General features: G+C 41.9%; 1 protein-coding gene across 1 annotated transcript; it reads right to left on the bottom strand.

The window, feature by feature from the left end:
• Nucleotides 1-15691: 15691 nt before the first annotated feature.
• LOC105516545 (sarcoma antigen 1-like) lies at nucleotides 15692-22574 on the bottom strand. The gene is made up of 9 exons (XM_011948801.1): nucleotides 22379-22574; nucleotides 19208-19336; nucleotides 18816-18956; nucleotides 18434-18574; nucleotides 17652-17796; nucleotides 17268-17404; nucleotides 16648-17020; nucleotides 16176-16259; nucleotides 15692-15788 (listed from the first exon to the last, which is right to left on the bottom strand). Exons 1-9 carry the CDS (start codon nucleotides 22572-22574, stop codon nucleotides 15692-15694), a joined length of 1443 nt encoding a protein of 480 aa, XP_011804191.1.
• Between the last annotated feature and the right edge of the window lie 4371 nt (nucleotides 22575-26945).

Below are 26945 nucleotides of genomic sequence, written 5' to 3'. Positions count from 1 at the left end.
TACCTTTCTTTTTTTCTTGTCTCCTCTATATATTGTAAAAATATTTCTGAATCCAAGCATTTCGCTCTTCTTTTCCACTCTGCCATGATCAATCACTGAGCTACTGTGATATCTCCATGTTTCCCATTATTGCCCCCATCGAACACATACCCTCCAACCCTGCAGCCAGGTCATCATGTTGGCATGTAAATCACATAATGTCATGTTGGTCCTGAGAACCCATTCTCAACTCCCCTAAGCACTCAGAACAGATGGTGAACCTGCTTTAGTCTGGGAGGTTCTGCATGGCCTGGCCTCCATCACCCCTTCCTAACAGGGGCCCCATCCATCTCCTGGCTCTCTCTGCTTCTCTCCTTCACCCCATAGTGCCCGGTCCATCCTCACTCCAGCCCTTTGGCCTCACCGCAGCCTGGAGCTCCCCGTCTGCCTCTGCATAGGCGGCTCTGCTTCTTCCTGCAAGCCCTGCCCAATGGCACCTCTTCAGAAGACCCTGCCCAACCAGCGACAACCCCTGAGGCAACCTCTGCTGCTGTCTCCTGCAGGCCTGTGGACGGCTTCCCCAACACCAGCCTAGCGCTGCTTGTTTCATTTGCTCATTTGCTCATTTACTCATTGTGCACGTACTGTCTGACTGCCCCATGAGGTTGCGAGCTCCACAAGTGCAGGGAACGTTGCTCTCTTGGCTGCTTACTGCTGATCCCCAGCTCCTGGCATGCTGCCTACCACAGATGATGAATAAATGAAAGAAGTGACAGGCCTGGAGTGAAAAGAAAGTCACTTTTCTGAGGCAGAAAAGAAGGATGATGAAGATCATATACTAAAAGGGATTTTTGGTGATGGAGTGCTTATAGAACTTTCAGCACTAATGACCGCCTCTATTTTCTCAGAATATATTTGATGTAGAGAGGAGGCCTCTTGAGGTGTATCCAAGTTGTCTGGCTTCCAGCTTAGTAAAGCATGGCAGGTTGTATGTGAATTTGAGAAGTCATGATGTCAACTGAGACTTGCTGCTTTCAACTAGTAAGGCAGAGCAAGCTGACACTAACCCATGAGTACCAGGGATCCGTGTTTGTTAGAGTTGTGCTGTCTTACTTGGTTTCCATATGTATTCATAGGGTCAGAAAATAAGAGGTGGTTTTATTGTATTAGGTGTCCTGGCCTCAGTTCGTCAGGCCTGGGGTTTCCCCGTGGTATGTCTTCCCAATTATAAAATAAATAATTCCCTAGAAACTGAGGAGCACATAGATGTACCCGTAGGAGTGATGAAACACACATGTCTCTCAGCTCAGCTTCTCAGTTTGGTTTCCAGATCTGTCATTCATGATGTCTATGTGGAGGGGAAATAAAGTGGTCAAACTCCAACTGACGGCTTTTTGTCTAAATCTGTTTCAACAGAGCTTGTAGCAGGAGATGGTATTTCACTCAGCTAACTGGATTGTCGGATTGATGACTTCACTGGTTTCAGGAAGATGCGCCTATGCGGAAACCTGGTAGCAATGCACCCGTAGGAGGAATCATTACCAGCAAATTCTTTGGAGATGACTTAAAAGTCACAGAAATACTCCCTTTTTCAAAAATCCAAAAAGATATTAATGCTGAAATAAAAGGTAAATTAGTGAAGGATAGTCTACACTCTGAACTAAGAAAGTAGTATAAGAATGTCTGTTTGGAGCCGGGCGCGGTGGCTCACATCTGTAATCCCAGCACCTTGGGAGGCTGAGGCGGGTGGATCATGAGGTCAGGAGTTCGAAACCAACCTGACCAACATGGTGAAACCCCATCTGTACTAAAAATACAAAAAGTTAGCTGGATGTGGTGGCACACATCTTTAATCCCAGCTACTTGGGAGGCTCAAGCAGGAGAATCACTTGAACCCTGGAGGCGGAGGTTGCAGTGAGCCGAGATTGCACCAATGCACTTTAGCCTGGGTGACAGAGCAAGACTGCATCTCAAAAAAAAAAAAAAAAGTCTGTTTTTTAAAAAAAAACTCTAGGAAGTCTCTCTTTCTGTGATTGAGAAGATATCCATGTTATCTGCTGAGGCTCATTCTTTGCCAGAGTTGAGTTTGCTCATAATTTATGGTGGGTCCTCTCTTCTTTGGCTAAAATACGGTACACCTTTTCTTTTATTTTCTTACTTGGTTTTGATTAAAAGAATTTCATTCCTATGTAAATGCAGGTGTCTTTTTTAAATTTAGTTTTCATATGTGCAAGTATCTTTATTTAAGCATTTAAAACATTTAGCCTATGAAACCTGATTGCTGAGGTATAGATTAACCAAGATTCACTTCTATTCTTCCTTATATTTTATAATACTGAAGTTTTTTTTTAACATCTTCAGAACATGAAAAAATCTTTAAATATCTTGAAGGACTGCAAGCACCTATAGAAGTCAAGGGACAATATTTTGAATCCATCATCAAGGAAGCAGTAAGGTGGGTAGAAATAGGAACTGTTCAATTTATTTAAGCACTTCGGCCCAACACAGTACTGGGGGTGAGCGTGGGGGAACAGCCCGTGTCATGAATTTCTCAAACCCCAGCCCTCACTCATAGTTATGCCTGTCTCCACAGTTACTTAGGTTAATGTTATCTGAATCTAACTCATTTTTTTAAGCCTATGGAGACTTCCATTCTTACCATAGTCTGAGGTGTGCATTCTCCCTCAATTGACACTCTTTGTATTTGGTCGATCACCTCTTTTTTAAAAAATGTGTGTAGGTACATAGGAGATGCATGTATTTCTGGGGTATATGAGATACTGTAATACAGACAACAATGTGTAATAAACACATCAAGGTAAATGGAGTATCTATCACCTCAAGCATTTATCTTTTGTGTTACAGACAATCCAGTTATACATTTTTCATTATTTTTAAATGTACAATTAAATTATTACTGACTATAGTCACCCTGTTGTGCTATGAAATACTGCATCTTATTTATTCTATTTTTCTACCTATTAGTCATCCCCACTTTCCCCCACCCCCACTAACTTTCCCAGCCTCTGGTAACCATCATTCTACTCTCTATCTCCATTAGTTCAGTTATTTAACATTTTTACTCCCACCAATGAGTGAGAACATGCGAAGATTGTCTTTTTGTGCCTGGCTTATTTCCCTTAATATAATGACCTTCACTTAGGTTGCATCCATGTTGTTGCAAATGACTGAATTTCATTCTTTTTTTATGGTTGAACAGTACTCTATTGTGTACATGTATCACATTTTCTTTATCAATTCATCTGTTAGTGGACACTTAGGTTTCTTCCAAATCTTGGCTGCTGTGAATGGTGCTGCAGCAAATATGGGAGTGCAGATATCTTTTCAGTACACTGACTTCCCATCTCTTGGGTATATACCCAGCAGTGGGATTGCTGGATCATATGATAGCTCCATTTTTAGTTTTTTGAGCAACCTCCAAACTGTTCTTCATAGTTGTTGTAGTAACTTATATTCCCACCAACAGTGTATGAATGTTCCCTTTTCTCCACACCCTCCCCAGCATTTGTTATTGCCGGCTAGACTACCTCTTACCATGCAGGTACATTTCTATTTCCATGCCGACTGTTACTTCATCTTTTTTATCACCCACAGTGCTTCCTACAGGATAGGTTGTTTGGCTATCTTTTGGTTAATGACATGTCTCTTTCTTTTCAGTTATATAAGACGAGACATAATTCTGCACCTTGAGAAGAAACTGAAACGTATGATTTGAGAGTACTTGTCCATGGAGGACTATCACATCCCAAATGCATAATCTCATTAATGAACGAGGAGAGAAAAGGATCAGGTTGCTGTTTTCTACAATGGAGCAGGATATTGCTGAAGTCTCCTGGCATATGTTACTGAATCAAGTGGCCTTCCAGAGGCTAAGAAATTTCTGATAGTAAAAGATGTTCTTTTTTCCTAAGGATTTTATTTAAAAGGATTTTATTTGTTTTTTGGTTGTTTTGTATTCCCACCTGTGCTGGTAGATATTATTAACTCATTAGGTAAATACTATTACAGTCATGGTTTCTGCAGCAGCTCACATTGTTGTAGCTGGTATTTATAACTGCCTTCTTTCACTACCCACTTCGCATTCCCTTTGCCCTGAGATAGCATGTCAGTTGGTCATGGTGCTTGACCTGGCAGGATGACTCAAACCTTCATTACTGACAAGTCTGAACCGTTAGATATTCTGTCTGGATGGGGTTACTTTAATTTCCCATTAACTTTAATCGCAAAACATGGGAGGACTAAGGAGCTCTCTAGACATACCAGACATACTCTTTCTTAGCCCCTAGTATAGTAGGAACCCGATCTCAGCCAGTAGCAGACCCCCTACTTTGTCTCTTGGTTGAGAAGAATGAACAGTCCAAATTGGTCAGCTTGCAGACATGACTTTTTTTTTTTTCCCCCGGAATCTCTGTCTGTCACCCCGGCTGGAGTGCAAACTTGGCTCACTGCAGCTTCCGCCTCCCAGGTTCAAGCGTTTCTCCAGCTTTAGACTCCTGAGTAGCTGGTACTACAGGCACGCACCACCGCATCCAGCTAACTTTTGTATTTTTCGTAGAGATGGGGTTTCACCATATTGGGCAGGCTGGTCTCCAACTTCTGACCTCAGGTGATCTGCCCACCTTGGCCTCCCAGAGTGCTGGGATTATAAGTGTGAGCCATGGCACTTGGCCAGACACAACTTTCATTTTGATGGAATCACTTTGGTTTCCCCTGTTGAAAAAATTCCTCAATGGGTAACTAAGTCCTCTAGTCCAGCAGAGCCAAAAGTTGGCTGCTTGACAGCACAGTTTGCTTCTTGAGCATAAGAAGCAACATTTTGTTAGATACCCAGGAGTAATAGTGAGAGAAGGCCCACATACTGCCTCCTGCCCACATACTGCCTCCTTCATTTTTGAAGTCATGGATGTGGCTATGGGAGAAAGTTCCATATACTTGATGCTGGGATTCAGCTTTGCCACTTTCCAGATTGTCAGCCAAGCCCCACAAAGCATCCATACAATAAACTATTATTCAGAGATAAGAAGAAATGAATTATCAAACTACAGAGAGAAATGGAGGAAGCCTGAATGCATATTACTAAGTGAAAGAAGCCAGTCTAAAAAGACTACATACTGCATGATTCTAACCACATAAATATTCTGGAAAAGGCAAAACTATAGAGACACTAAAAAGATCAGTGGTTGACAGAGGCTCAGGAGAAGGGAAGGGAGAGATTAATATGTGAAGCACAGGGATTCTTATGGCTGTGAAACTATTCTATATGATAAAACAATTTTGGGTACATAACACTATGAACCCATCAAAACCCACTGAACTTCCAAAAACAAAAAGTGAACCTTAATGTATACACATTTTTAAAAACCATTTGGGAGGTCAGGGGAATAACAAAATCGAACATAGAATGTGACAAAACACTCTAAGTTTATAACAAATTTATGAAACCATCTCACCGAAGGAGGTGAGGGAAAAGGTGCTGACCTAAGTAACTTTCAAAATGAGTAGTCTGTGACACTAACGGTAGCAAATGAAAAACCAACAAACCTACATAGAGCTACTATTCAAGAACACAATTCCACATAAAGCCAACCTGGAAGATAAGTAACATATTCATTTTCTTGGTATTTGCCTGCCATACTCTAATGGCTTCTAGAGACACTGGCCTGTCTGCTGGGGAAGTAATTAACCATACCATTCGTCTATTAAACTTAACTCAGGCCTGGGCCCAGTGGCTCACGTCTGTAATCTCAGCACTTTGGGAGGCCAAGGCAAGTGGATCACCTGAGGTCAGGAGTTTTGACACCAGCATGACCAACATGGTGAAACCCCATCACTACTGAAAATACAAAATTAGCTGGGCGTGCCGGTGCAGGGCTGTAATCCCAGCTACTTGGGAGGCCGAGGTAGGAGAATCACTTGAACCTGGGAGTTAGAGGTTGCAGTGATGCGAGCTTGCGCCACTGCACTCCAGCCTTGGCAACAAGAGCAAAATTTCATCTCAAAAATAAAATAAAATAAAAACCTTAACTCAACCTTGTTGACTTTGCATAACTACCAAAGGTTGGGGATATACCAGACCTGGGCCCTTAGAAGACTGGCCTGGCATCCCAGCACATCTCCAGAGACAAACTCACTGGATCAAAGAATGAGGATATCAGGCCCAATGGTCAATGCAAAAGGATTTTTTGGGTCAGGTCCTGGGTTCCTTAAGTTCCTCCTTTTAATCATCAACAGTAGTTCAAATATTCCAAAAGAAAAAATGCTTTCTTACATACCATTTATTCACAGCAATTCCCCTTCTGCCTTTACAATAATCATGCCAGTTCTGCCACTTTTGTAGTACTCCAGGAGAGTCAGTGTAGCTGAACCTTTATCACTGGGTCACCTGTCTTACTCAACACCTCTGCAGGAATTAAACTAATATGTGGACACCTCACCTATGCAACCAATTTTTTGCTCTATTATGTCCCCAGACTGGCACCGCCTCTATTTCCTATCAATGAAACTACAGCCTCTGGTTTTTGCTGAAGCCATCCTCTCACAGGAAGCCCTTATTCACCTTATCTCATACATCCCCCAGGGACTGTCAACATATCCTATCAAAGATAACTATGCCTGTGGTCAAACCCTAAAAGGGAACTTTATTTAAATAACTTATTAATGCCGAAACCCAACAGTATCATTCACTAATGGACCAAGTAATCACCGCCAACTTAGCTACCCAAAACCTTTTACTTATAGGCCAGAAAATAGGAGATCCCTTTTATAGAACCTCTACTACTTTCATCACTTTAATGCAAAATACTTCTGCAGCAGAAATTTTACCATCACAAGGAATTTTTGGGGTTTGTGGATCTTCAGCATATCTACAATTACCTCCACTATGGAACAGATGATGCTCCGTCACTTACATTTCCCCTTATCTAACTTTCACATGGGCTAACACATGTCTCCCTTTCCCCATGCAGCAACATAGCAAGATTCACCTATGAGCAAGACCCCATATTCCCTTAAGTTCAGTACTGCCCTCTCTATTGGGAATATCAGGGTCAGCTATGGGAGGTGGAGCCTTGGGAATCCAGCATAAACTGTTTTAGGTGATCACGGTAGCTCTCCAACAAATGGAAGAGGGCCTCACTGGACTTCAACAACAGCTGGACTCCCTGGCCAGTATAGTCCTACAAAACCAAAAAACCTTAAATCTTCTCACAGCTGGACAAAGAGAAACATGTCTGTATCTGAAAGAGGAATGCTCTTTCTACATCAATCAGTCTGGTTTAGTCCAAGAAAATATTTTTTAAAAAGTCATTACCCAAGCAAATAAAATTGAATCTTTAGGAACTTCCATGAGAAACTGGAAGCATCAGCTATTGTCTGCCTTGCTCCCTTTAATATTGCCAGTCATTAACATATTTTTAGCTTTAACTTTTCTTCCAACTTTGTTTAAAATGATGATTTCTTACTCTCTCGCTTACAGCATCTTCAGGTCCAAATGATAGTTTCACAAGGCTTTCAACCTTGAGCTGCTAATGAGCTATCTCACATCTTGCCCACCAGTCCCATGAACAACATGGTTCACATCGCATTACATCAGGTAGGAAGAGACTTTAGGGTGCAGGCTAGGCAGCGACAACGCCCCACTCAGCAGAAAGCAGCTTCAGAATAAATGACCTAGCCCCTCAGTCTCCGGTATGAATATAGGTCCTAAGATCTCTTATGGGGAATTGAGGCAGAATAGGCAGTCAAGGAATTGACCATGACCTTTGCTCCCAGCAACCGTGGGGATCGGGGATCGTACAGGCAACACAATAAGCCTCAGCATTCACATCGTAGTTAAGCTAATTCAAGCACAGCTATCTTCAGTAGGGAATTTCCTCTGTAGAGAACATGTGCTCTTTGATTTTACCTGTCCTCAAACTGACCTTTTGCTCATTATAATGGTAAAAAACACACCCCTGGGTGAAGATTTAAGATGCTAATGAGACATGTGCTGTATGAACAAGCACGGGTAGCTACTGGACATGTGCACCCAGAAGACCACCTAGAACAAGCTTACGTAACATCTCTTGCCACCTCCCTATAAATAATCATGTAACACTCCCGTAAAGGGAGTTTCCCCAGTAATAATCAATGCTGTCTCATTCTTATGACCAGCCACCCCTGAACCCGCTCTGTCTCTCTCAGGGTGTACGGACGGTTCTGCACCTGACTTTCAAAATATTCTTTTTCCTTTGCAATAAATTTCTCTATGCTACATTCTCCTTTGCTATGTGCCTCTTGTTTAAGTTCTTTTAAATTAAGAAAGCACGGACAGATGTCTCAGAACAGCTGTCAACAGCACTCCAAAATATTCTACCACTTTTGTTGATTTCATCACCTTCTGCAAACCATCATCTATTGAGCTATGAGTCTGCATATACATACCATAATACACTTTCATTTTGGAAAAGCATCATGATGGAACACGAAATTCTCATGTTTCCAAATTCTATTGCAATTCTTCCAATCTTTCAAACCCTTTTTTTTTTATTTTTGAGTTTCAAAAATCTGATTCTGTCACATTACTGCTAAAAGTATTTGCAGGGAATCAGATAAAGACAAGCATTATTTGTAATAAGTGATGCAGTCAGGATGATTCCACTCTCTATTAGAGTATTTTCCTATATATGTCTTTTTTCTTTTGAGAGATAGAGGGACTCGCTTGTCTATCAGGCTAGAGTACACTAGTGCTATCACAACTCAGTCCAGCCTCGACCTCCTGGGCTCAAACGATCCTCCCACCTCAGTCTCCTAAGTAGCTGGGACTACAGGTGCACACCACCACACCCAGCTAATTTTTGTAATTTTTGCAGAGATGGGGGTCTCACCATGTTGCCCAGGCTGGTCTCATACTCCTGGGTTCAAGTCATCCTCCTGCCTCGGCCTCCCAAAGCACTGGGATTACAGGCATAAGACACTGTGCCCTGGCTGTACACCCATCCTTTTAAAAATCTCCAGTCATCATATGAATATATTAGAATCTTCATGTTGTTCTTGTTCTTGTCCATATTCTTTCTAGTAACACCCCTGTTGCTCAATTAGCTCAAACTCATGTCAATGTGTTTCTGAAATATCTAACACTTCCCCTCAATTTCTTCTCACAATTTCAAAAAGATTCCATAGTTTTCAGTGGATTTGAGGGGAAGTGTATTCTGATAATCCCAATGATAGGAAAAAATTTATTTTCAGTACCTGCAACACTTTTTTCTAGTCAACCTTGTAACTAGATGATTCCTGTATTTTTTGATAAATTTCCACATGAATTTTACTTCTTTCTTGAACATTACATCACTTACCTTTGATACCTTGTCTGTATAATTTTAGTATAATTTACAAAAATATTTACTTTTAATTGATACAATCCATGTAGAGTAAATGTGCTCTCTAATACATAATCAAGTACATTATATTAATTTGGATACTTGTGTGATTTAAAATATCTAATAGTTACAGAAATGTACATAAAAATTTATATAAAGATACAAAACTCATAGTTATAAAGAGTAAAAATATTCCCACCAGGATTCTGGACAAATTTGATTTTTAAAAATTCTTGAAAATTAATTTTTTTAAATTGAAGTGAACACTGGTATAATATTTGTAGCTGTCTTAAGTGAATAAAATATAAAAGTTTCTTGATAATTGCTATTTTCCTGGTAAAGAACACTTTTTCAGAAAATGTTTGATACTTGGTGAAATTCCATTTCTGAAAAGTCAGATTTTTTCATGAATAAAATTTGCATGACCTACTTGAATGTTCTTAAGAATATTTTCAAAAATTGCACAGACATATTTGTAATTAAATCAAACTATTTCTTTTTTTCACCCTGTGGCACTATGGATTGCATGAACATAGAAAGGGAACAATTGCCAACTTCGCTAAGAAGGAAGCAGTGGCCTTCACAGAAAATTGCGGGTGAGATATCTTTAAGTCACAGGCCTGTGGCACCCACGTGTCTCCTCTATGTGCATGACGTGTAGGGCTCTGCATGTTCAAGGGCAAATCCTGCGTCTATTTTAAATTTTGATATTTGGTTCCTCGTGGATGTTTTGTATTAATTTTGATTTTAAAAAAATTATGGTAAACTACTATTCATCCTGATTACCAAGTGCCTTGCTGTCCCCTAAAATTTTGAGTCATTCGTCTGAATCTGGTCCTGGCCCTCCCCTACCTGCTTCCCTGTGGACTGCTCACTATGTGATGTCCTTGGCCACTACTAGAGGCGGGCAGATTCTCTCCTCATTGCAACCAGAGGCACCCTGATGTGTCAGATGGTGAAATGCCAATCATGTGACCTTTTTACTATAATTTCCACAACGTCTAGCAGAAAACCAGCACTAGAGAACCCTCAAGGAACATTTGTTGAATGAAGAAAACATAACGAGTGTCTGAGGGAAATGTTTGGTATTCCAACAAAGTGACTTTCAAAAGTCTTTAGAATAAAGGAATTACAGAAACACACCGCTCTTGTGGCCAGGGAAAGCAATCTCCCCAGACACAACTGTCAAGGCCACAAGGAACGTCAGATATCAGTTATCCCGGGATTGCCCTTTTCCAGAGATATTACAAATGAGGCCCCAAGAAGGGAAAGACAAATCCCAGGTCATAGGCAGCTAGGGCTGGAACAGAGTCTAAGAAGCCAAATGCCCAGCCTGCCTGCTGCACAGGGCTGCTCCTTGCCCAGACCCAGGAGCCTCAAGTATTTGGGGTGAGAGCCTCTCTGCTTACTGAGGGCAGTATTCTGGCAAACACACCCTCACTGGGTGCCTCCACTCTATTCTTCCAGCACAAAATATGATTTGGCAAGTTCAGAAATGTTTACCCCCTTATCCAGTATTATACGTGAGGTAACAGCCTTATACAGACAGAATAATCATGTAAAAATATTGTATCAGACCAATTCTATGAAACAACTCCCTTTTACATAGATCAATAGATTTTTAGCATTTGATATTTAACATTATATATGAATATATACACACACGTGTGTGTGTGTGTGTGTGTGTGTGTGTGTGTGAGATCATGTGAATGCCTTCTTCTTTATACAGGTTTTTTAAAGATCATGAGGAACTATTTGCTTTCAAGTGGCAAGGCCAGCACAACCCCCTTTCCTTCCTACCTCAGTCTTATATCAACTCTCTAAGTGATAAAGGCAGGAGGCAGAGAAACTCTAGGCAGACAAAGGTGCGTCCCTGGTGGAATACCACCGTCAAGCTGAAAAGCCTGATGTGAGAACTTCTAACTCTGCTTGGCTGTTCTCTGCCAATTGGTTCTTTCTGAATAATGTCTTTTTAACAATTGAATATTGCCTTTTCCAAAACTACCTAAGACCTGTCCCGCTCCCCCCATCCCCTGCCTACAAAGACCCCAGAGTCAGCCAGTAGATAGGAGAAGCATATGGACCTCTGAGAGAGGTGACTTGACTTCAGAGACAATGGCTGAATGTTGAGGAGAGGCAATTTGACTTTGAAGGATAGAGGCAGAGAGGCAACTTGCGTTCAGAGGACAGCAACCTGCCCTTTCCATCCCCTTGTCAGCTCCCTCTCTGTTGAGAGCCACTTTCATCGCTCAATAAAAATCTCTGTGTTCACCATTCTTCGATTCATCTGCATGACCTCGTTCTTCCTGGCCACTGGACAAGAATTTGGGACCCACCAAGTGTGGGTTCCTAAAAAGGCTGCCATACTGGCCCTTTGCCCTTGCTGACAGAGAACAGCCTCCCCACGTAAAGAGGCAAAGGTCCTACTGAGCTGATAGCACACTGCTGTCTGTGGGTGGTAGAGCTAAAGGGAGCATTGTAACACACCCTCTGGGGCCTTGGGGTCACAGGCTTTCTTACCTGGATGCTGCCACCATGCCTTTATGGAGTTTGCTCCTGCCAGTGCCAAAGCAGTTGGCCAGTTCTCACACTTACTTGCCTACAAGCTCCCTCCCATGAGGGGTTGAGCATGGCAGGCTGAGTAAACGGGGCACCACTGTCACCAGTCCTGTGAAGGGATCAAGAAAATATCCTGCATCATAAACTTACATCCCAAACTAGTCCTTAAGGATCTTAATAACCTTTCCCTCCCACCACATGACACCATTTCTTTCCATTGATGACATTATGCTGATTGGGCAGGACCTAGCAACTGCTCTAGACACACCAGTAACATACTGAAATGACAACGGAAGTATCAATTCACACAAAAATATCAGGGGCCTTTTGTCATAGTTCAATATTTAGTGGTCAAGTGCTTAGAGGCATGTCAACATAGCACTTATCAGGTGAACAGCAAGTTGGTACATCTCACCCTTCCTACCACTCAAAGCAGACACAAAAAATAGTGGGTCTCCTTAGGTTCTGTTGGTGGTATCATGTACCTCATTGGGGTGTGCATCTGTGACTTATCTGCTAATGACTGGAAAATCTGCTTGTTTTGAGTGGGGCCTAGTACAACAAAAATCTCTCTGAACCCATGCCTGTGGCTCCAAGGGGGGCTTCCTTATGAACAGAGTTGTCTCAAAACAAACAAACAAACAAACAAAAATCCCTAGGCCTGGCTTCCTTACTGGTTTTTCTTTACAATGGGTTGGCAGAACCTGTATTAGTTTTCTATTGCCACATAACAAATTACCCCAAATTGAGCAGCCTAAAACAACACATATTTATTATCCACACTTCTGTAAGTCAAGACCAAATACTCTGCTTTTCAAGAATTCCCCTGAGAGGGTCAGACACACCCACACCACGTCCATGTCTCAAGGTCAACCGACTTGAGACCTTAGTTAGCCAGCAAAATCCCACCATAGCAGTATTTGGATTAGTGCTTGATCGAGTATACAGGAGATGGGAGTCTGGGAAATCAGACTATAGCTGTCTCAGTCAGCTCGAGCTGCTATCACAGAATACCACAGACTGGGTGGCTTCATCACCAGACATTTCTTTCTCACGGTTCTGGAAGCCGGAAATCCAAGATCAGGGTGCCAGCATGCTCAAATTCTGGTGAGGGTCCTCTTCCTGGCTTTGAGTCAGCCATCTTGCTGTATCCTCACGTTGAAGAGGCATGGAAGAATAAATTCTCTTTTATCTAATTATAAGGGCACTAATCTCACCATAGGGACCCAAATATCATGACCACATCTAGACTTAATTACATCCCAAAGGTAATTTGGGTCCACCTCCAGATATCATTCCACTGGAATTTAGGATTTCATCATATGAATTATCAGAGGACACAAATATTCAGTCCATCCATAATGCCTGCCTACCACACAAGCCAGAAGTGGACAGCTGCATTACTACAGGCCCAACTGGGATAGCCCTGAAGGACAGTGGTAAAGGAAAATCCTCCCAGAGAAAAAAAACTTTAAGTAGTGCACCTGTGTGGAGGAGAGATGGCCAGACCTATAAGTATGTATCCATGTATAGGCGGTGTCTCATTTATTGGCTGAAAGATCAGGGACTTTGAGGACACAAGATTGAAAACTTATGACAAGGAGGTCTGGGGAAGAATATGTGGAGAGACCTGTCCAAGTGAACATTCAATGTGAAGATATTTGGGGCTCATGAGAGTTCTCGGCAAAGGACAACCTCAGCAGAGAATTGTAATAATCTGATAGATAAGATACCTATAATCTAGACATTAATCAGCCTCTTTCCCTAACACTTGTGTCATAACCAAATGAGCTCACAAAGTGGCCAAGGTGACAGGGATAGAGGTTATGCTTCAGTAACATGGACTTCAACTCACCAAGGCCAACCTGGCTACAGTTGATAGAGCCATGAACAGCCAAGGGTCCCTGGAGAAATCTCGCCTTCAAGCCTAAAATGGCATGAAGTTTGAAAAATCGGACTGCTGGTCCCGAATGAAACCCACAACCCAGAATGAGAACTGCCACTGCTTGCTCGCCATTTCCCAACTGATTATTTATTTATTTAGCCCCCTTTTAAAAACTTTTATTTATTTCTTTAGTTTGTGCCATGGGCAGGGGTGGCTGTGGGGAGCCTGGTCTCTTCACTTCCTGTGTGGTGGCCTGAAATCAATCTGTGAGGTGGGGGCCTGCTAGTAGGACTCCTTCTCACTTTGCTGAGAGTTTTTTTCCTTTTCACCCAATAAATTCCACTCCTCACCCTTCAACGTGTCCGCGAACGTAATCTTTCCAGGTCACGTGACAAGAATTCAGTTTTAGCTGAACTAATGAGCAAAATTCTGCAACATAGTCATTGCTGAGCGTACAATCTGCCAGAAACAGAGAGCAACACTGAGCCTCTTATATGGCACCTGTCTCCAGAGTTATCAGCCAGCTACCATATGGCAGGTGATTACACTGGATCACTTCCATTATGAAAGGGACAGGGCTATGTTCTTACACAAATAGACACTTATTCTGAATATGGATCTTCCTTCCCACACACAGTACTTTGAGAAAATCAACACTAGTGCACTTAGAAAAATACCTTATTTACCATCATGGTATTCCACACAGCATCACCTCCAAACAAGCCACTTTCTTTACAGAAAATAAAGTGCAGCAATGGGCCCATGCTCATGGGAAATCACTGGTCTTATTCTTTATATTCTCCTATCCCCCCATGATCTTTTTTTCATGGATGGTGCAATGTTTCCCACGCTGGTCTTGAACACCAACTCAGCCCCGCAAAGTGTCCCCCATTATCTTAAAGTGACTGGATCAACAGAACAGTGGAATGACCTTGTGGAACTCAGTTACAGTGCTAGCTAGGTGGCAATACCTTGCAGGTCTGAGAAATTACTTTTAGGAAGCAGTGTTTGCTGTTTATCTGCATCCAGCATAGTTTGCTTTCTCTCCCGTAGTCAGGATTCATGGGTCCTAGAATCAAGGACTATAAACGGGAGTATCTCTACTCACTATTCACACCCGTGGTCCAACAGCAAAAATGCTTCCTATCATTCCGAATTTAGGCTCTGCTGAACTTGAAGCCTTAGTTAGAAAGGAAGAAATGCTTTCGCCAAGGGACACAACAGTGATTCTGTTGAAAAGAAATTGATACTGCCTCCTGGCCACTTTAGTCTCTTCATCACTTTCCATCTAGAGGTAAAGGAGGGGATCATCTACTGCCTGGTGGTGATGAACCTGATGATCAAAGGGGGATTAATTGAACTACACCAGGGGCTAAAAAGGAGTATGTCTCCTCTGTCTAGATAGCTTCTTAGTCCTCCCATGTTTTTTGATTACACTTAATGAAAAACTACAGCAACACTGTCCGGGCAGGATATCTAATGGTCCAGACTGTTCAGTAATGAAAGTTTGAGTCATCCTGCCAGGCCAGGCACCATGACCAGCTGACATGCTATCTCAGGGCAAAGGGAATGAGAAATGGGTAGTGAAAGAAGGCAGTTACATATACCAGCTACCACAATGTGAGCTGCTGCAGAAATCAGGACTGTAATACTAAACACCTTGGTAAGTTATTAACTCATCCCCCTCCTCAAGCAGAAGAACAAAGCAACGAACAACAAAAGTACAGCATCTACTAACAGAGATTTATGAAACTTTAAAAGCTCCCTCTTTTTTTTCTTAGTTTCTGGAAAATAATTCTCTTCACTTCAAAATTATAGGGAGCTTCAGCAATCACTTGTTCCATCCTACAGCGTGTGTCCTTGTTTCTCTTTAGTCTTTGCACAAGGGCAATTATTTTTTTCTCATGTGCTTAACTTTTCTGAGATGCCAGTGGGAATCTATTTCTTTAAGCATCTCCTCGAGTTGCTGAATTAAGACTTTTTTAAACCTGAAATTAAAGAGATATTATTCCATTAACCAGAGGATACCTACAGCATCTATGAGATGTAAGAGCAAGTAGTGGATACAAAATAGTGTTTATAATCTACAGGCAAATCGAAAATGCATCCTCACGGAAAGATACAAACTAGAAAAATACAAAGTGAGTCAACTGAGGGCCCATGCATACTTCCAGATTATGATAAATTTCGAAGGCTCCATGGCATTGGAAGAAAGTGTTAGAATAAGATAATATCAACGTAAATGCCTGTGGAAATAGAATGAACTATGATTGAAGGCGAGGGATTAGGAAGAACAAGGCATGATTTGCTCCTGCCCCTGTCCCAAATTGGGCACAAGCACTTAAAACAATAGAAGAGTTCCTTTTTGTACTCACCTTGCTGCTTCCTTGATGGCAAATTGAACAAATTGTCCCTTGACTTTCATAGATCCTTGTACTTCTTCAAGCAAAATGAAAATTCTTTCATAATCGGAAGATATTTAAAAACATTAGTATTTCTCCAATTATGAAAATGAAATATACCTCACTCTTAGTGCATCCGCTACCACAGTATACATTTTTCATGGGCTACAATGTTATATAGTGTTTGTGTTTTGAATGCTTAAATCACAACACCTGTATATTACTAAGGAATCCATTGTGAAAACTAACAAAGGAAAACAAAACACTTAATCAGATGTATGAGAAATTTTCAGTGAAATTAAAGAGAAGCCATGCTTAAATTATATACAGATCCAATTCAGCCAAACAATGAGCTCAAGAGGCAGCTAAATTCTGTTCTAAATCATAGAATGAGAGACTTCTCATGCTTTCATTGATAGACACTCGACACTCACGCACTACTTACTTCGCCCAACCTTTGAACTTCTTCATTAATTGATATTTTATGTCGTCATTAATTTTCTTTGCCATGGCAGGAGATATTTGTGGTGTATTTGGCACAGTTTCCACTGAAGGCATTCCTGTGACTGGTGGGTCACCTGCAGAGACACTGTAGTTTTTGATGTCTACCACAAATTCATTACTATCAGGTTTGTAAAGCAGCTCATCTTTGCTGAGACTAGTGAAGTCGTAAGAGAAAGAATCCAATGTGTTGTGTGGCATACGACTTCCTGTCATATTTATAAGCTCTGTTGGAGCGGAATTTGACAGGAAGCCATCAGGAGGAGTTTGACCATTTTCCATCTCCTCCTCCTGGACGTCGTGAATGACAGTAGCATCTGGAATCCAGATGAAAAAGTTAAGCTGTGAGGTAAGTGCATTATGTCGCCCCCACAGGTATATCCCTCCAATGCTCAGTTTCTAGGAACTTATCTCATAAAGCAGGAGGATATGCCAGGTGGCAATCCGAGACCCCTCAACCTGAGCTCAAGAAATACAATACAACAAAACTGCCTTCTCCCCTGCATGACACTATGCATGCATATAGAGGCCAAGTTTGACAGTACAACCAATACACGAACATGCACAGATCCCTGGTACTCCTGGATGAAATACCAGCTCCTGACAGATTAATACGCCCTGGTGGAACTGTTGACAAGGAGTTATCAGATGCTTGTTGGCCATTTTTCATCTTCTCCTCATGGACATTGTGAGTGGCGGTGGCATCTGGAAATAAAATGAAGAGATTGAACTGTGAGGTAAATCCATAGTGACAACCCCACAGGTATATCCCACTGATGCTCAGTTTCTAGGAAATTATCCCTTAAAGAACTAGGATATACCAGGTGGCAATCAGGTAGCCCTAAAATTAAGGGGAGAAACGATAATATCATAAAGCCCCCTTCTTCCCTTGGTGACACTATGAATGCATATGGAAAAAAATTAGGACAATACCACTTAAAAGCCAACATGTACAGATCCATGGTACTCATAGCTGTAATACCAGCTCCTGCCATAATAATAAGCCCTGATGCAACAGCTGACAAGAAGTTATGAGGTGCTGGTTGGCCTTTTTGCATCTTCTCTTCACGGGCATTGTGAGTGATGGTAGCATCTGGAAACCAAATGAGCACGTTGAGCTGTGAGGTAAGTGAATTATGTCAGCCTGACAGGTATATCCCTCTGATGTTATGTTTCTAGGAAATTATTTCATAAAACAGGAGAGGATATGCCAGGTGATGATCTGAGACACCTCAAATTGAGCTCACGAAAGATAATACCACAAAACTACCTTCTTCCCTTTATGACACTACGCATTCATATGGAAACCAAGTAGGACAGTACAACTAGTAAACAGATATACACAGATCCCTGGGATTCATGGCCGGAATACCAGCTCCTGCCAAATTAGTAAGCCCTGGTGGAACAGTGGACCGCAAGGTACCAGGTGTTGATTGGCTGTTTTTATAGTCTTTTCACCGACATTGTGACTGATGGTAGCATCTGCAAATCTAATGAAGAGGTTGAGCTGTGAGGAAAGTGCATTATGTTATCCCCACCGGTATATTCCTCTGATGCTCAATTTCTAGGAAATTATTCCACAAAGCAGGAGGACATGCCAGGTGGTGATCTGAAAAACCCTTAAGTTGAGCTCACAAAAGATAATACAACAAAACCACCTTCTCCCCTTCATGACACTATGCATGCATATGGAAACCAAGGAGGACAATCCAACTCATAAGTGAACATACACAGATCATTGGTACTCATGGCTGGAATACCAGCTCCTGCCATATTGATAAACCCTGGTGGAATAGCTGACAAGACGTTATCAGGTGCTGGTTGGCCATCTTCCATCTTCTCTTCATGGACACTGTGAGTGACAGTAGCATCTAGAAACCAAAACAAGAGGTCAAGCTGTGGGGTAAGCGCATTATGTGAACAACACAGGTGTATCCCTCTCATGCTCAGTTTTCAGGACATTATCTCATAATGCAGAAGGATACCCCAGGTGGCAATCTGTGACCCCTCAAACTGAGATCACGAAAGATAATATGATAAAACCACCTTCTTTGACTTATGACACTGCATACATATGGAAACCAAGTAGAAACTACTAGTAAACAAACATACACTGATCCCTGGTACTCATGGGTGGAATATCAGCTCCTGACAGATTAATAAGCCCTGGTGTAATGGCTGACAAGAAGTTATCAGGTGCTGGTTGGCCATTATTTATCTTCTCTTCACAGCCATTGTGAGTGACTGTATAATCTGGAAATCAAATAAAGAGTTTGAGCTCTGAGGTAAGTGCATTATGTCAACCCCACACAGGTATATCCCTCTGATGCTCAAGTTCTAAGAAATTATTTCATAAAGAAGGAGAGGATGTGCCAGGTGGCGATCTGAGACCACTCAAATTGAGCTCACGAAAGAAAGTACAACCAACCCACCTTCTTCCCTTGATGACACTATGTATGCATGTGAAAACCAAGTAGGACAATTCAACTTACAAGCAAACATACACAGATCCTTGGTACTTAGGGAAGAAATACCATCTGCTTCCATATTAATAATCCCTGGTAGAACTATTGACAAGACGTTATCAGGTACTGGTTGGCCATTTTGCATCTTCTCTTCACGGACATTGGGGTGGCAGAGGCATCAGGAAAATATAAAAGGTTTAAAATTTGGAAAGAAATAAAACTGTCATTATTCAGAGATGATATTGTTCTGTCCCTAGAAAATGTAAATGAGTAAAATCTTTATGGTTAATAAGCAAATTGAGTCAAGTTACCAGATATTATAAAAACCACTGGTATTTCTTTATAATTAACACCAAGAATAGTTAGAATATGCAATTTCATATGTCATTAATAATAGTACCAAAAACATAAAATATTTAGGAATAAATCGAATCAAGATGTGCTAGAGCACTACATAAAAATTACAAAACATCACTGAGGGAAATTCAAGACTACAGTAAATGGAGAAAAAACATTCTTTCCATGGAATGGAGTACATTATTAAGAGGTTTTATTGTTAATTCTCCCAGAATTATAATAGCAATCTAATTTAAAATTCCACCATGTAACAAAAAAATCTGAAAGCTGACAAGCTGATAATTTTTTTTAAAGTATATGGACATTTAAGATTTGGAAAAACACTAGACAATCTTTAAGATATAGAAGTGGTCGGGCGCGGTGGCTAACACCTGCAATCCCAGCATTTTGGGGGGCCGAGGCAGGCGGATCACAAGGTCAGGAGTTCAAGACCAGCCTGGCCAACATGGAGAAACCCCATCTCTACTAAAAATATAAAAATTAGTCAGGCACAGTGGCAGGCGCCTGTAATCCCAGCTACTCGCTTGAACCTAGGAGGCCAAATTTGCAGTGAGTCGAGATCACGCCATTGCACTCCAGCCTGGGCAATAGAAGCAAAACTCCATCTGAAAAAAAAACAAAAAGAAAGAAATAGAAGTTAGTTGGTAGATATACACTATTAAATATGAGATTTACTATAAAGGTAGAATAATTAAAACAGTGCGATATTGGAGCACTGACAGGCAAATACACTAAAGGAAGAGGACACAGAGGCCAGAAACAATCTGGAAATACAAAATAGCTAGATTTACCACAGGAGAGCTCCTGGAAATCACTGTGGAAAGGACAGTACTTCTAATAAATGCACTTGATAAATGTGATAAATGCAGGGATAACGCAAACCTTGAATCTTACCTCACCCCACTCCAAAAACTTTACTGAAGATGGATAGACAAACTAGTAAACACTTAAGATATTATCTTCACAAGTATAAAATAGGCAAAGATGTTTTTAACGAGAATAAAAAGGCATTAACCATAAAGAATGAATTGTTTGCCGGGCGCAGTGGCTCACACCTATAATCCCAGCACTTTGGGAGGCTGAGGTGGGCAGGTCACTTGAGGTCAGGAGTCTGAGACCAGTCTGATCGACGTGGAGAAAGCCCGTCTCTACTAAAAATACAAAACGAGCTGGGCATGGTGGTGGGCGCCTGTAATCCCAGCTCATCGGGAAGCTGGGGCAGGACAATCGCTTGAACATGGGAGGCAGAGGTTGCAGTGAGCTGAGATCGCTCCACTGCACTCCAGCATGGGCAACAGAGGCAAAACTCTATCTCAAAAATAAATAAATAATTAAATAAATAAATAAGAATGAATCGTTGAATTACACATAATTAAATGGAAAACTTCTGTTCCTCAAAAGACACTGTTAAGACAATGAAAAAATGAAGTATATTTGTAGATTGTATATTACACAGTATGTATGTACAGGTTACACATATAATTATATATTAATTGCACACACAAACATATATATACATCTGTATATACATCTGACAACTGAGTGGAATCCAGAATATATCCAGAACTATAAATCAATTTTTAAAAAGCAAACATCTCAATAAAATCTAGGGGGAAAGCTGAATATGCACTTCATAAGAGTCATACTCAAATAGCTAATAAACACCTCAAATATACCTGGTCTCTGACTTTACTCCATTCCATGAAAATTCATTTGAGATGAATGGGAGATCTAGAAGAATACTTAGAATATTATCATCATGGCATTGGGTGAGGCAAAGATGTTTCTTAAAATAATGAAAAGGACCAGGCATAAATAATGCACTGATTAATAAAATTAAGAGAATCTGTTCATCTACAACACATTATTAAGATTGTGTAAAAGCAAAACAGATTTGTAGAAGATACTAAAATTGTATACATATTTGAATATATGTACATATATGCCTGTGTATAACTGAAATCCAGAATATATGTAAACCACAAATCCATTTTTAAAATACAAACATCTGCATAAAACTTGGGAGAAAAGACCTGAAAAGGAACTTCCGAAAAGCTGTAGTTAAATGACCAATAAATACATAAAAAGGTAATCAAAAAAAAAAATCAATAAACAGCTGGGTGAGGTGGCTCACGCCTGTGATCCCAGGACTTTGGGAGACCAAGAGGGTGGATCACTTGAGCCCGGGAGTTGGAGAACAGCCTGGGCAACTTGGTGAAACCCCGTCTCTACCAAAAACACAAAAGATTAGCCGGGCTTGGTGGCGTGCACTTGTAGTCCCAGCTACTGAGGAGACTGAGGGAAGACAATCATTTGAGTCCCGGGATCACGTGCAGTGAGCCGAGATCATGCCACTGCACTCCAGCCTGGGCGACAGAGTGACACCCCGTCTCAAAAGACAAAAATCAATAAATAAAAACAATTTTTTTAAAAAATAGTGCCCAATCTTATTAATCAGCAGAGAAATGCAAGTGTAGACATAAAGAGAGATCACAGCACACCCATTAGAGTGGCTGGAATGAAAGAGTAACTGTACAGGGATTGAGCGAAAGTGGCACAGCTGGAACCTTCAAATATTTCTGGACCCCGATTTCCACATAGACACCCAAGGCTATGGCTCAAAGGTCAGACAGAACCCCGAAGAGTTCCTTCGGGACTGAGATCAACCAACCGAGAAAAAGCACCCCATCCTATAGGGAGACAGAACTCCCAAGGTCAGGTGGCCTCCCTCATGGCTGACACAGAGCTTCCCGAGTCCCACCATAGGCTTAGAGAATCCAAAGAACTGCACCCCACCGTCCCGTGGCACCGGGAGAGAGAACCCACAGATAATATTATTTTAAAAGCCAGCACCAAGAGAAAGCATCCGGTAAGCGTCCACATCAGGGATAAACAGATCCAAAGAAAAGCGAACACATCCTAGTTGAGAACGAGCGACATCCAAGGACAAATGCGCCCCACGGCCGACATCAGCACCCAAGGAAGACTCCCTCGCGGGCTGAGATAAAGCCCCGTCGGAGAGTAACCCCACAGGGCGATGGTCATGCATCCGGAGAACAGCCAGCCCCACCCCAGCTCCTGAGCACAGATTCCCCAAGGCAGAGTCCCCACTCAGAGCTGTGACCCAATGGGGAAGAAACACCCTTGAACCCGAGTCTGACACAGGCAACCAAGGCAGGGTCCCCATACCCGGGCTCAGGTCATTTCAGCAGGAAAAGTCCCTCACATCACCGAGAGGGAGCCCCCAAGAAAAGCCCCATGGCCCCACAACATATCCGAGACAAGGTGCCCAAGGAAAACGCTCCCCCACGGCTGACACAGGCACCCGCGGTGGTGTCTCCAGAGCGGAACCACATCATGCAGGGAGCCATACCACACACCTGACACCCGATACAGTGCACCCCAGAAAAGACACTTTCAGGGCAAAATTAAAACATCCAGGGAAAAACTCCCACGCACAGTCCCTAAGTCCTTACCTTGCCGGAGGAGCAGCTGTGACACCTCACAAAATGGCAGCGAAAATTCCACCACTGGCAGAACTTTCTAGAAACCTGAGAGTTGTGGGCAATGTGCCCCCTAGGGCACCTGTGAATGATGTGCATGGGACACTTCTCACCAGAAGCACCCATCCCTTACAGCCCAAGGGGGATGGAAGGGAAGCTGCCGGTCACCACTTGTACTGCCCCAGCTGAACACTGGGAACATATTGGGGGCGCCAGAGTCCGGAGGTGAAGCCTTGTACTTTGTAGGACGGCTGGCACCAGCCAGGAGAACCAGGAATCACAGTCCTCCCATTAGTTGACTCTGGCGCCCTCTACAGTCGGCCTTCAGTAACAACTGCACAGCTACATAAGGAGAGGAACGCAGAACTTTCTCACACAGCTGGATGAAATCGCCTGGGTAACATAGATCCTGGCTGTACAAAACAGCCAATCAACCAAAAACAAAAAGAAAAACACGAAAATTGGCTGGGAGTGGTGGCCCGCATCTGTGGCCCCAACTACTCGGAAAGTTGACGTGGGAGGATCACTTGAACCTCGGAGGCAGAGGTTGCCATGAGCTGAGATCCTGCCACTGTACTCCACTTTGGGCGACAGAGCCAAGCCCTGTCTCAAAAACAATAGGGTGAATTTGTACCTGACAACCAGTAAGTTCATGGCTGGCACACTATATTAACAAAAAAGAAGAAGGAGGAAGAGGAGGAGGAGAAATGTATGTTACCATCGCATTTAAAGCATAAACCATGTTAAAAATGCAACAACCCATTCATGAAAAAAATGTAAAAGCATTTAAGAAAGGTCTCTATCATTCAGTATGATACTAGCTGTGGGTCTATCAGAAATCCACTGCTCACATTATTCCTAGGGGAGAAATCTTAGATGCATGCCTTGTGAAACGAAAACAGGACAGAATTGCCCACTGCCATCACTTCTGTGCAACACAGCCCTACAGGAATTCCTAGCTTACACCTGAAGATAGTGGATGGGGTATTCACACAAAGTCAGCTATCAGACAGTTTAATTAAACACAAGCTCTGAGAATGGTGCTTCTCAGGGAGTTTTGTGACATGCTAAATAGTGGTGATTAGGTGGCTCATGCCTGTAGTTTCAGCTACTCGGGAGGCTGAGGCAGAAGTATCACTTGAACCCAGGAGGTCGAGGCTGCAGTGAGCCATAATTGCGCCACTGCCATCCATCCTAGCAAAGAGAGCAAGATCCTGTCTGAAGCATAATAATAATATTAGTATTAATAGTGGTGATTTTCTGGAAATAGAGATTTTAGGGGAGCTCCAACCAGTAGCTCCCCACAGTGGCTGATAATTTGCTGGTATTCAGAGCTACCAGAGTTGTGAGGGTGTAAGTTTAAAGGCTAACATGGAGCGGAGGAGGGGTGTGGGGGAATACAACAAATTAAAACACCACAAAGCTTACGGTTTGTAGTGTGATTTAGCCATTTTTCTTGAATAAATATTCTTCGGACTGTTGAATTCCCAGAATTCCAAGAATCTTTATGTTGGCAATATTTGCCACTTTTTAAAACTAAAGGCGTGGATTTTCACTGGACTTTCCTCTGTGATTCCCGGAGTCTTCTCCTATATGTTATATTTTAACCTAACTATAAATACAACAAATGAGATTTTAATCAATTTATACTCTCTCTTTTTCCTGTATGAAAACTAATATGGGTGGTGCCTGCATATCATTCACCTCTTGGTAAGCTAGCCCTGAGGTACTGCTTCTTCATTCAACTGGTTATAGTGTACTCCCCACAGGGATATAGGTACAGATTGAGAGAATGTATTCGTTTTATTGCCCTGTAACAAACTACTCCAAATTAAATGGCTAAAAGCAACACCAAATTATTATTTATTATCTCACCATTCTGCAGTTCAGAAATCTGGGAGGTCTTGACTTGGTTCTCTACTTGGAGTCTCAAAAGACCAAAATCAAAATTGTATGCAAGCAGTGTTCTCATCTAAAAAGTTTGAGGTGGAATGCAATTCCAAATTCATTCAGATTATTGGCAGAATCCAATTCCTTGCTGTGCAGAACTGAAATCCTTGATTCTGGCTGGCTGTGAGCTGAGGTTCACTCTCAACTCATAAAGGGGCTTGCCGGGTCTTTCCATGAGGTCCCTCAGCATGTCAAATTCTTCTTATTCTTCGTAACTGTCTCATCCTCTTGTGGTTCCAGCTGGAGAAAAGACTCTGCTTTTAAAGACTCATGTGTGTAGGTTAGGCCCACCTGGAGAATTCCTCTATATTTAGGTTAACAGATTAGTAACCTTAATTACATCTGCAAAATCGCTTTTGTCATGCTATGTAATCAGGGGGTGAAATTCGTGGGGACCATTTTAGTATTCTGCCAATCGTAGATGGAGAAAGTTGTGTAGCAGGAATAGGATCCATGCGTATTTTGGCCGCTTCATCGTGGAACTTACTTTCGCCTTCAGGACATGCTTGATCTTGTACATACCACTTCCATTTAATAATGGGGTGCTTCTATGTATACCCATTGTTGTAACTTGGTGAGTCAGAAAGTACCTAGGATAAGAGAGGCATGTCTAAGCAGCATTATAATTTGGCGTCCAAAGTCAAGCACTGAATGTCACCCAAGGCTCAGTAACAAATCACATATTTTTCAAAAGGATCAGCATGATGTTTGTGTCTTCAAGAAACTCATCTCAATTCAGACCTGGAGTCCTGTAGTCATTGAGAAATCTAATAATTTCTCTTCCGCATGTACTTTCACCTTAGTGAAGGGCTACAGGACTTCTTAGAGTAAGAATGGGAGAAAGAGTGATGGTATAAACTTTTTCATTCTAGACAGGTCCCTCCTCAAGAGGCCTTGTCTTAATTCATGAGGTTTTAGGTCTATAAACTAGTCAAGTCTGCAAGTTGATTTAGGCCCAACCCTTCAGTCATCCTGGGGTTAAGGAGGGATATGTCTGAAATTCAGGAGATCCTACAGAGCACCTCTTAGTACTCCTTTGTCCAGTGATGAAAGTCAACGAAAACTAAAACAGCCTAATTCAATCAGGACTGCTTATGGCCATGAACCTCAAGATTGGAAGTTTGAGTCACCCCATTAGGAAAAGGTCTGTCACCAGGGAAGGTGCTTGCTGTGGACAAAGGGACTATGAAATGGGTAGTGGGAGAAGTGACTACGTGACCATAGGCCAATACAAAGACTATCATAAGTCCTTGTTTCTGTTTATGTTTCAGAATAAAGAGTATCAATTCCTTATTTTGATATGAATTCATTTGCATATATATTAATATTATATGTGTCATATATACGTTTATATGTGTGTATATATATACTAAATATTTTTGGTTTTTACCTCCTGACATCCCCTGATCTCCTAGCACAAGATGTGTTATTAACTTTATTTTTCAACATTTAAGATATAGGATATTAAAGGCACAGTATGAATTAGGTAGCAGCAGATTGAACAAGATTTAAGAAAAATGTGGGGCTTTAGTGCCCTCTTTTGGAGAAGAGTTCATGTTTTCTTGGTTGCAGCTGGAAGAGTTGTACCACATTAGGGAGAACTGTGATTTGTTATTGTCTCTACTTAGAGATTAAGAACGGCATAAGGAGACGTGCATGGATACCACAGTGACAAGGGTATCACTTGCAATTTGTCAACTTGGTTCTGCCAAATTATATTAGCCATGGTTCTCTTTCTGGGAGGTATCTGGTGTTCCCCCTGGAGGTTCTTTGAAAATTGTGCAGGGCAGTGGATAGGAGGCAGCAGCCATTTGTAGCTTGCACACATTGTTGCTGCTCTCTGGATTCACCTTATTGGTATGAAGCTGCAGCCAGACCTGCAATTTCTCTTCCTTCCCCTGGATGCTCTTTCACCTTCTCTATCTTCTGGGCCAGGTGTATGTGTTTAGCTCCATTACAAAGAGCCC

Source organism: Colobus angolensis, unplaced genomic scaffold (genome assembly GCF_000951035.1).
Source record: "Colobus angolensis palliatus isolate OR3802 unplaced genomic scaffold, Cang.pa_1.0 Scaffold283, whole genome shotgun sequence".
NCBI lineage: Eukaryota > Metazoa > Chordata > Mammalia > Primates > Cercopithecidae > Colobus > Colobus angolensis.
This window is presented reverse-complemented; position numbering and strand designations above follow the sequence as displayed.

Coding starts and splice junctions, on each gene's coding strand:
- LOC105516545 (XM_011948801.1), bottom strand. CDS start 22,574: ATGCATGACCATCGCCCTGTGGGGTTACTCTCCGACGGGGCTTTATCT. Junction 18,957..19,207: donor CCTAAGTACCAAGGATCTGT/GTATGTTTGCTT, acceptor TTTGATTTCCAG/ATTATACAGTCACTCACAAT. Junction 17,797..18,433: donor CATGAGTACCAATGATCTGT/GTATGTTCACTT, acceptor TTTGGTTTCCAG/ATGCTACCATCACTCACAAT.